This window comes from Clupea harengus, chromosome 24, assembly GCF_900700415.2.
Source record: "Clupea harengus chromosome 24, Ch_v2.0.2, whole genome shotgun sequence".
Lineage (NCBI taxonomy): Eukaryota > Metazoa > Chordata > Actinopteri > Clupeiformes > Clupeidae > Clupea > Clupea harengus.
Window position 1 is genome coordinate 9,017,034 of NC_045175.1, and position 10,512 is coordinate 9,027,545.

General features: G+C 45.0%; 1 protein-coding gene across 1 annotated transcript; it reads left to right on the plus strand.

The window, feature by feature from the left end:
• The first annotated feature begins 268 nt into the window (after positions 1-268).
• Positions 269-10,512, plus strand: ddx39aa (DEAD (Asp-Glu-Ala-Asp) box polypeptide 39Aa). The gene is made up of 10 exons (XM_031562246.2): positions 269-370; positions 2,185-2,393; positions 2,647-2,774; positions 3,107-3,383; positions 4,747-4,865; positions 6,542-6,673; positions 7,870-7,979; positions 9,135-9,279; positions 9,677-9,824; positions 10,097-10,512. The coding sequence occupies exons 2-10, from the start codon at positions 2,186-2,188 to the stop codon at positions 10,111-10,113; spliced, it is 1,284 nt and encodes a 427-aa protein (XP_031418106.1). The 5' UTR covers positions 269-370; position 2,185; the 3' UTR covers positions 10,114-10,512.

Below are 10,512 nucleotides of genomic sequence, written 5' to 3' on the forward strand. Positions count from 1 at the left end.
ACTGAAACCATTACTATACCATCCTACTTAAAGGTCGCTGTTCCTGTTAATATACATTGTTTGACAGAATAAGCAAAGTGCTCATGAATGTTATATTAAATATCTATTGAAAGCTGGTGCTGTGCATCTCTGCTTGTGAAGGTTTGTACTATGAAAACCCACATACCTTCCGGCGCCAAATCCCGCGATAGACATTTGAACCAACCAATCCCGTTGTATTGTAATTCACTGCAAGACGATTGTTTTTGAAAGTAACCAATGGGGTGTGTGTACATTAGAAGGTACAACTTCCGGAAATATTATAAACTTGGGCCTGCCCATGTGAAACATAGCAGTGATAGTCGTACCTGAAGGATTACAGCACCGAAAGGTAAGACTGAATGTATAGAACTCAAAGGTGGTCAACTTCAAAATGATTTTCACTTATGCTCGAACTTGACTTGAACAAGTCACGTTAAATAACATGTTCAGATATAGCGATTTATACATACATATGAATTGAAGGAGTTTTTACAAACCATTGGAAGACCTCGCACTCGTTAGCTTGATTGCTAATGTAGTTAGCTAGTCGTTTGGTTTTATGTTAGCTAGCTGGTCATTGCGACATGGAACCTAGCAGTAATGTTTTAGATATTATTTTCAGCTGTACCTAAGTTAGTTAGAATTTACATACATAACATTATCAAGACGTAATCCATGTACTCCATTATTTTTAAGGAACATCTTATAGAAACATTGCTCTTTCGTAGGATATTCTAACGTCAGGATTGGTGTAGATTGAATGGGGTAGGCTAGCGTTTTTCGTCTCCCCATAGTTCTAAAGGCTTACCGTTAGGCTAGCTGATTAGCCTTAGCTAATATAGCTATTCTATAGGCTGTAAAGCTAAGGGCTCTGAAGCCGGTTGGTGGGCCAATGTTGTTTTGGGTGACGATATTCCATGTAACGTTTACACTTTTTCCATCGTAGTTCAGATCACACTTTAAAACGATGTTGCCTTAACTGTAATTGAAGTGGCTGTTTCATGTCTAGTTAGCTTGGTAAGGTCGGAGCTCGTTCATAGTAATGACGTTTCCACTTGGTGGGGGTAACGATAGGTACCACAACATGGGTTCAATCGAGGGTTAAAAAGCTAACAAAATATCCTGTAGCTAGCCATAAACATTCGATTTCACTATGTCAGGATTATTTTAGCACTCTACGTCTACCAGAGAGGAAAACGTATACTGACAGACCGACAGTATTGAGTTTACCTCCGTTCTCCTTCTACTTACCTTGCTTTTCTTTGAAAAATTACCCCCACTGAATGGCCTGAAGTAAAATGCTTTGAAACTACAGCTATTTGATCAAAGGAGGTAAGATCTGACAAAGATCAAAACCAGGCCTGGCAGTGTTGGCTTATGGTCAAGGCACATAACTTCAGCTTCATTAAGGTTACATCTCATGTTATGAAAGATCTGATTAAAGCTTGGTATGAGAAGTGTATCCAGTAACGGCTGATTGCTAGTTCTTTGTTGTACTTTTTCTTAGGTATCTACACTCATAACTGTATTGTTTTTTGGTGCCCACAAGTACTGGTAGTGGATGGGCCCAAGCTGAACTGCCATTAAGAAGGCTGATGTGAGATGAAATGTTGTTTGGGGATCGTTGCTCCACAAAATTACACCTTTAGAAATGTTGGGGTTTTGTTTTTCCATGGGAAAAAAAAAAAAAAAACCCTTCATGGCCTTACATTGGCTTGGATGTAACTCTACACGTTTGCCTCATTTAGTATTCACGGAGCTAAATGAATGAAAATGCAGATTGGGTACACCTGGCTTCTCTGATGGCTCTCGTTTCAACATGGCCGAATGCTAATGATATGTGAAGCCCCACCCCACCCCACCCCACAAGTTCACGGGTTTGGTCCTTAGGTGTGGGGACACATGAAACCCAGGGTGTCTGATTCCATTACTGGTACTCTGTAATTCCAAGGCGGAAATACTCAGTCATGGTGTTTGGAGAATAAAGTAGTTGCAGTGAATAAAGTGACCGATTTGAATACATTGAGTTCTTAATTCAACCCAGAACTAAACATTCCACAGAATGTCTGACCATTTTAATCCAAACAATCCAACCAGGTAACTGATAAAATGGTTGCGTTCTTGAGTTCTCATCTCACATCTCTTGTGTTTGTTAATCGGCAGCATGGCCGAGAACGACGTTGAGACTGAACTGTTGGACTACGAGGATGACGAAGAGCCGCAGACCGCCCCGGAGACCGCGACCCCCGTGGGCAAGAAGGAGGTCAAGGGCTCCTACGTCTCCATCCACAGCTCCGGCTTTCGCGACTTCCTGCTCAAACCAGAACTTCTCCGTGCCATCGTCGACTGTGGCTTCGAACATCCATCCGAAGGTAATGCTACTTGAGGACCCACACTTCCGCTCCACCATTTCAAATAACGCCTGGTTGCTTTGTTTCCCCGTTTAGTCACACAGGCTCTGTAGTCTCTTATTTAATTGTGTGGTGTGCTGATTTAAAGCACACAACCCAGAATTTATAACATTTGTGTCCACAGTCCAGCATAAATGCATATTTATATTTATAACGTTTGTGTCCACAGTCCAGCATAAATGCATATTTATATTTATAACGTTTGTGTCCACAGTCCAGCACGAATGCATTCCTCAGGCCATTCTTGGGATGGACATCCTGTGTCAGGCCAAGTCTGGTATGGGCAAAACGGCCGTGTTTGTGCTCGCCACCCTGCAGCAGATCGAACCCATTGACGGGCAGGTGAGGGCATCCAATCACATTTCTCTGGTGACGCGCCTTCATCTGTGCGCTTAGTGACGTTGTGTCTGGTACATTAGTGACTGGTACATTGATGAAGTTGTGTGTGTAGGGATCCAAAACACTTCCTTCCTACACCTCCTTTTTTCTCATTCATTCATTCTGTTTTCTGTCTTGCTCTACTTCACCTCTCTGTTCTGCTTTCTCTCCTGTCTTTGACTTTGTTCTTCTTCCACCCCTTGCCCTCAACCTCTCATCTATGTATCTCTATTTATTTATTTATTTATCTATCCATCCATCCATCCCTCTTCATCCTGCTCTTCCTCTCCCCCCAGGTGGCCGTCCTGGTGATGTGCCACACGCGTGAGCTGGCCTTCCAGATCAGCAAGGAGTACGAGCGCTTCTCCAAGTACATGCCCACCGTCAAGTGCGCCGTCTTCTTCGGTGGCCTGTCCATCAAGAAGGACGAGGAGGTGCTGAAAAAGAACTGCCCGCACATTGTGGTGGGCACGCCGGGGCGCATCCTTGCCCTGTCGCGCAACAAGACCCTCACCCTGAAGAACTGCAAGCACTTCGTCCTGGACGAGTGCGACAAGATGCTCGAGCAGCTGGGTAAGGATGAGGAGCGAAGAAGATGGGTGTCCGAGGGCGTGGGAGCCGTTTACATTTTGGCCATTTAGCTTTTAACTGAAGGGGCCCCTGCATTTGTATTGTACCAAGGCACAGCTTTATCCGTGCACATACTCCCTGGGTATCACATGACCTTGATCCATGACCTTGTGGTTAAAGCCTTTTTTCAGTCACATGGTGCAGATGGTGCAAGATGCTAGAGCAGCTGGGTAAGGATGACAGGGGGGGTGGAGGTGTCGTAAAAGAGAGATGGGAGCAAATAACATTTAGTCATTTTGCAGACTCTTTTAGCCAAAGCGCTTTTGTCTTGTCTTAGTATGTTCTATGAGTGTTTACCTTGACCGTGACCTTCTGAACCTTACGCTGACCTTGGTGGTATTGCCGCCTTGCTTGACTACACGGCATAAGAAGGAATGTTGTCTAGATTGGGATGTGATGAGTTCTCTGGGGGACGTTCATATGGGGACTAGGCTCTGACCGCAGGGTGAAGGTTGCCTGTGTTATAACAAATTGCTGCTGCTGCTGGTGTTTTTTTTTTCTTTTTTTTTTTTTTTTCTCTTCTCCTTCCTGGCTAGTTTGATTGCAAAGTGTCTCAAAGCCAGGCCCCTGACAGTAGTGAGATGCCAGGTTGTGTTGTGACAAGTGTCCAGGAGGCTTGCTTTGGCCCTGGCGTGGAGATTTTGGCCGCAGGTGCAGGTTCTTTTTTTTCCCATCTTGCTGCCATATGGCATATTTTTCGGCAACATTTTTGGTGCGCAGATCAGAGTGTTTTTCCCGTTTGGATTCCTGCCATTTTCGGATGCCAACACTGAAAGGTCAGATCTATGGGAATGCCACGTGCTGGGGAAGACTGCAGTGAGTGCATATGAACTCTTTTGCAGACGTGTCGTGATGCTCAGGACAACTTCTGCCTGTGAGTGTAGAGACTGACTGACTACACTGTGAAGACTGTAGTGAAGGACCAACTTGTTTCTGTATGAACACTCTGGCAGACATTCTTCCGGCAGCGACTGTAAACTTGACTGCAGTGGAGGACCCGTGGGTTATTGTCTGCATGGTCACTCTTGCAGACATGCATGCTGATATCCGATTGGAGAGGCTGGCTGTGTGTGTGTGTGCCTTGTGATGGTTAAGACTGCAGTGGAGGTGTAATGCGTGTGTGTGTGTGTGTCTTGTGATGGTTAAGACTGCAGTGGAGGTGTAATGCGTTGGTGTGTGTGTGTGTGTGTGCCTTGTGATGGTTAAGACTGCAGTGGAGGTGTAATGCGTTGGTGTGTGTGTGTGCCTTGTGATGGTTAAGACTGCAGTGGAGGTGTAATGCGTTGGTGTGTGTGTGCTCTTGCAGACATGCGCCGTGACGTGCAGGACATCTTCCGGCTGACGCCCCACGAGAAGCAGTGCATGATGTTCAGCGCCACCCTCAGCAAGGAGATCCGGCCCGTCTGCCGCAAGTTCATGCAGGACGTGAGTTCTCTCTCTCTCTGTGAGTGTGAGTGTGTGTGTGTGTGTGTGAGAAGTATGCTTCCGCGGACTCTGCTACGTTTAAGGCTGCATGGCACAAATTCAGTGATGTAAATTTGAACAGAGAAAGGTTAATTTAATCAGTTGATTTGAATGAATCATTTGAATCATAGCTGATTAGATTGCCAGCAACAGTATTTTAAGGTAGGTAGCCATTGCTATGGAGATAAGAGTTAACTGTTAATGAAGGGACAGGTAAATCTATAGACCGTATGTAAAATCACGCTGCTGATTCACGCAACATAGAGATATTATTTCAAACACTGTGATTGAGCTTGTGCGCTGAGAGGCGTGTCTGCAACAGCATTTGTGTGTGTGTGTGCGCGCGCGCGCATAGGTAAACATCTGTGTTGTGCAAACAGACATTTTTAAGTATACTTCAGGCCTGAGTGAGAGAGGGATGGAGTGTGTGTGTTTGATTACCTTGAGTGTATTTTTTGTGGGTGTGGTGCAAGCTTTACTCTGACCTTGTATGTAAAGTGTGAGATCGATTTAAGTGGCAGGTACCTCAAGAGTGTGTCCCTTTTATTTGTATGTAATCCAGCTTGACCCTGACACCAGTCTTGTCACTTAATCAGCTATTAAAAATATTGCGTAGTTGAACCCGTCAACTTTTTGTGTTTTAATAAATTATAATAAAAGGCCCTGCAAACATGCTCTGCTTGTAGATGAAGAACTGGCCGCCCCTGTTATTGGTCTTTAGTTGTGTACGGGTGAGATTGGACTGTCCTGGTGCTGATGGGCTTCAGTTGTGTACGGGTGAGATTGGACTGTTCTGGTGTTATTGGTCTTGAGTAGTGAACGGGTGAGATTGGACTGTTCTGGTGCTGATGGGCTTTAGTAGTGTAAGGGTGAGATTGGACTGTTCTGATGCTGTTGAGTGTGCCCTGGAATCACATTTATTTAGTCTTTTATTTCAGGTCTGTTTTGTTAACCTTGCTCTTTAATTACGTTCAGGCAATTACAAAATGTGGCTGTTTGATTACACTTGAGCATAATTGCAATGCTCTTGATGAGCTAAATCAGGTGTGGCACTGATGGGCTGTGAGTTTAGTGTAGGGGTAAAACCCACTGTGTAAGTCCGTGTCCCCTGCCTTTAATTACTTTAATTACCTTGTAAGTTCAGACTCTCAGATGTTTTGTGAAGGTGCCTTAAATGTCAAATCAAACACATATTAGGTGTGTCCGGATGAGGAAGTTACGCTTGCAGTGCGTCCTGATGTAATGTAGCCATGCTCCTGTTGAATGTGATGGGTTTGTCACAAACACGTGCCTGTGCAGGGTGTGATTGGTTTTTTTGTGTCCCTTTTGTGTGTGTGTGTGTGTGTTCGTAGTTGTGTTTTGATGTTTCCATTCAATGTTGGACTCATCATAATACCCCCCCCCCCCCCCCGCCCTTAATCTGTCCCCTTCCCAGTTTAATGTTGTGGTCAAACCCAGCTGGTATTCATTTTGTGTGTGGACAGCTGTTTGGGTCTGTATCATGTTTGATCCTAATACTCCCATTCCCCAATCTATGCAGCTGAATTTTCCAACCCCTGCCCCAGTGTATCAGTAATGTAAGTGTTTTGGTCAGCTGTTTGTTTTCTATGCGAGTTCATGAGCGTCCCTCTCTTCAGCCCATGGAGGTGTTTGTGGACGACGAGACCAAGCTGACTCTGCACGGCCTGCAGCAGTACTACAGCAAGCTGAAGGACAGCGAGAAGAACCGCAAGCTCTTCGACCTGCTGGACGTGCTCGAGTTCAACCAGGTGAGCGACGCCTGCCAACACACGCCGCCTGTCTCGCACGCACACACTCACTCTCTCTCTCTCCGTCTGTCTCTGTTTCTCTCTAACACACACACACACACCTTTTCATGTTATGGCTACAGTAGAGCAATTTACCACTATGGTAAGTAGTACAGATTTTTTTTTTTTTTTTTTATCTCTGATTACATGGGTAATTTGGAAAACAATAGTTAGTGGTAATATTTTTGTACATTTATGTATTTGCATATACGTGTGTGTGTGTATATATACATATATGCAGCAGTACACTAGTGCTTAAAGGGAAACCTCAGGATTTTCCAATCTGACTTTTTGTCTTTAGATGTTTTTGGGACCAGTCTTTTGCGAAGGACAATTTACGATCAAAATGGTCCAGTATTGAGTGTGAACGCTATAACCGGTAAACGCAAGATGGCTACTCAATGTAATCCCATGGGCCTTGCATCTGCGTGAAGATCATAGCAGCTGTGTGACTGACATAAAGCTTGCTATGGGTGCCTGCTGCCTTGGCATAATGACATCTGAGTTTCCATGGCAACTGTGCCCTGCTGGACTGCTTGGCCCCCTCATCGCTGCTTGCAGCGCTGTTTAACAATTATTTTAGTTGTGTTGGCGAATGCATCTAAGAAATGAGAATTGTATTACTAAAAAATAAAAAGCACTTCCAAAATGTCAGTTATTAAGCACTAGCATGTTGTTGCATGTGTGAGTGAGGGGCGGCAGAATCTGAGTTGTTGTGCTCTCCTTGCTGAAACACAGTTACTGTTGCCATCGGCTTGTTTTGAAGCCGAGCGTCAGCGGCGAGTTTTACGGTAACTCAGTAAGGTGATATGTGCCACTCTTCAGAGACTGTGTTTGAAGTGTGTTCGGACCATGTGGGTGTCCTTTATGTTGCTGGCAAGTGCCCCCATTTTCATCAGTAGAAGTCCTTGGTATGTTGCGTGCAGATTTTTCAAAAAGTTCCAATTCTCTGGATGTGGCACAGAGGCGACACGCGCGGCATTCAGAGGTGTATTGGGTTTCTGTCTACAGCTGCTGTTGCATGGCAACAGATGGCAGCTGATTGTATGGCAACAGATCTGGAGTGGAAATCTGCTGTAAACCTCTCTAAATTCCTGAAAGTCATTCATGACCCCCCCCCCCCCCCCTCTCTCTCTCTCTCTCCCTCTCCCTCCCAGGTGGTGATCTTTGTGAAGTCGGTGCCTCGCTGTGTGGCTCTGTCCCAGCTGCTAGTGGAGCAGAACTTCCCTGCCATTGCCATCCACAGGGGCATGGACCAGGAGGAGAGGTACGCTTCTGTCCCCCTGTCGAATCATTAAACATTCACTCATGTTAAGGTTGACCAATGGTTGACAGTCATCACAATGTAGAGCGGGACACACACACACACACACACTCTTATAATACCAGTGTGTCTGCTGTTACGTAGACAAATATACCAGGTGGTGGTAATGCACATAAGAGCTGTTTGCCAACTGCCATTAAACGACTAAGGAGCTATGGTAGAGGAACCCATTACTGCCCCTTTGTGTGGAGCTGTGTGAGATTAGAACCCATTACTACCCCTTTGTGTGGAGCTGTGTGAGATTAGAACCCATTACTACCCCTTTGTGTGGAGCTGTGTGAGATTAGAACCCATTACTACCCCTTTGTGTGGAGCTGTGTGAGATTAGAACCCATTACTGCCCCTTTGTGTGGAGCTGTGTGAGATTAGAACCCATTACTACCCCTTTGTGTGGAGCTGTGTGAGATTAGAACCCATTACTGCCCCTTTGTGTGGAGCTGTGTGAGATTAGAACCCATTACTACCCCTTTGTGTGGAGCTGTGTGAGATTAGAACCCATTACTACCCCTTTGTGTGGAGCTGTGTGAGATTAGAACCCATTACTACCCCTTTGTGTGGAGCTGTGTGGTTGGTTAAGTAATGGTCGAATAGTTCCTAGTAAATATTGGACAATATATTTGCTTGATATGGCCCTGATGGGAATGTCAGCCAGAGTGCAGAAATTAAGGATGGGTTCATTCCAATGACTGTAAATAACATTCATTGTAAAACATTATACAACCCTCACTGTAGACATTGTCATATGCCAATTCAGTAGACATTGCCCGACCCTAACTCGTATATTTGTTCATATTTAGGAAGTGTTCGTCCACATTTAGTTAGTGTTGGTGTGCACTTGTTCATATATTTATTCATTAATATTCAATTCAGTTACACAATAGCTGTTTACCGCCAGAGTTCAGTATCCTGCAACATGGGTCCTTTCATGTGAATATTTGTTGTTGTTATTTGTGATGCCCACACAGTTTGTGTGAAGGTTGTAGGTTACGCTGGGGGCAGATGGACTTAAAATTCTCAAGGTTGCATTCCTGTTGTTGGTACAAACCTAAAGTCTTTCGCAGCCAAAACGAATTGTGTGTGTGTGTGTGTCCTCTACAGGCTGTCGCGCTATCAACAGTTCAAAGACTTCCAGCGGCGGATCTTGGTGGCCACTAACCTGTTTGGCCGAGGTATGGACATCGAGCGGGTCAACATCGTCTTCAACTACGATATGCCCGAGGACTCTGACACTTACCTGCACAGGGTGAGCACACACACACACACACACACACACGTCTGTGTGCTGTACATCATCCCCATGTATTATTTGCTTTTACATTTTAATCTAATATTGTAATGTAATCATGTAGAAATATGTGCACCAAAAATGCAGTTAAATTCTTAATGACTATCTGATTAGAGAAGAGAAATGGATTGTTTAGGTATGGAAAGAGAGGGAGTTTGCCATCATTTGAGGCCCCCTAACCACTAGCACAAGGAATTAAAATGTGTTTGCCTTTTTACGTAATAATTTAAGTGTTCACAGAATGCAACCGCGGTTGTTTTTGCCTCTAAACTGATCTGAAAACAGGGGTGACTGGCTCTTTAGCAGTGTTTGGGTATTTGACTAAGTCATGCCTTTCCTCTTGGTTTGGTAACAGGTGGCGCGTGCAGGCCGCTTCGGCACAAAGGGTCTGGCCGTCACGTTCGTGTCGGATGAAACTGACGCCAAAATCCTGAACGACGTGCAAGACCGGTTTGAGGTGAACGTGGCTGAGCTGCCAGAGGAAATCGACATTTCCACCTACAGTAAGCTTGTCCACTCCTTTTTAGTCCTGGTTTTTGCTAGCTCCGTCACTCAGACTGTCAGACTTAGTGTGTGTGTGTGTCCTCCTTTACCCTGGTGTGGGTGCAGTTGGGGTCCTTGATCCCATCTGATGGTTCAGTAAAGGGGTTTCTAATGTTCAAACTCTGTTTCTCACTCAACCGAAATGGAATGCAGATCTGACTTATTCAAAAAAATGTTTTTGCATTTAATGGTTTTTGTTTCCCCCCACCCCCCTTCTCTTTCGTTCTTCTAGTCGAGCAGTCCAGATGAGCGGTCCGAACCACCTCTGTGGACCCCGCAGATCCCTGTTGTTACCCCACCGACACCCGCCCCACCCTGCGTAACCTCACCCCAGGTTTTTTTTTATTATATAATTATTTTATTCCATCCGTTTTATTTTTACTCCTCTGAGCTTTCGCTGTTTATTGGCGTGGTGGCAGGTGCCATTTCGGCACGAAGGATTTGGCGTTCGTGTCAGACGAAACGGACGCCAAACCCCTTAGATCGTCCACGTCTCCTAACGGTTTCCATCTCCTCCTTCTCTCACTCACCAAGTGTCTGTAAACAGATTTAACGTTTTATTTTACTGTACCCTTGGCAGAAAGTCAGGTGTTATCAATCGTGGTCGTTCATTGGTTTTAAAAGGAAATTAAAAGATTTTATACAATG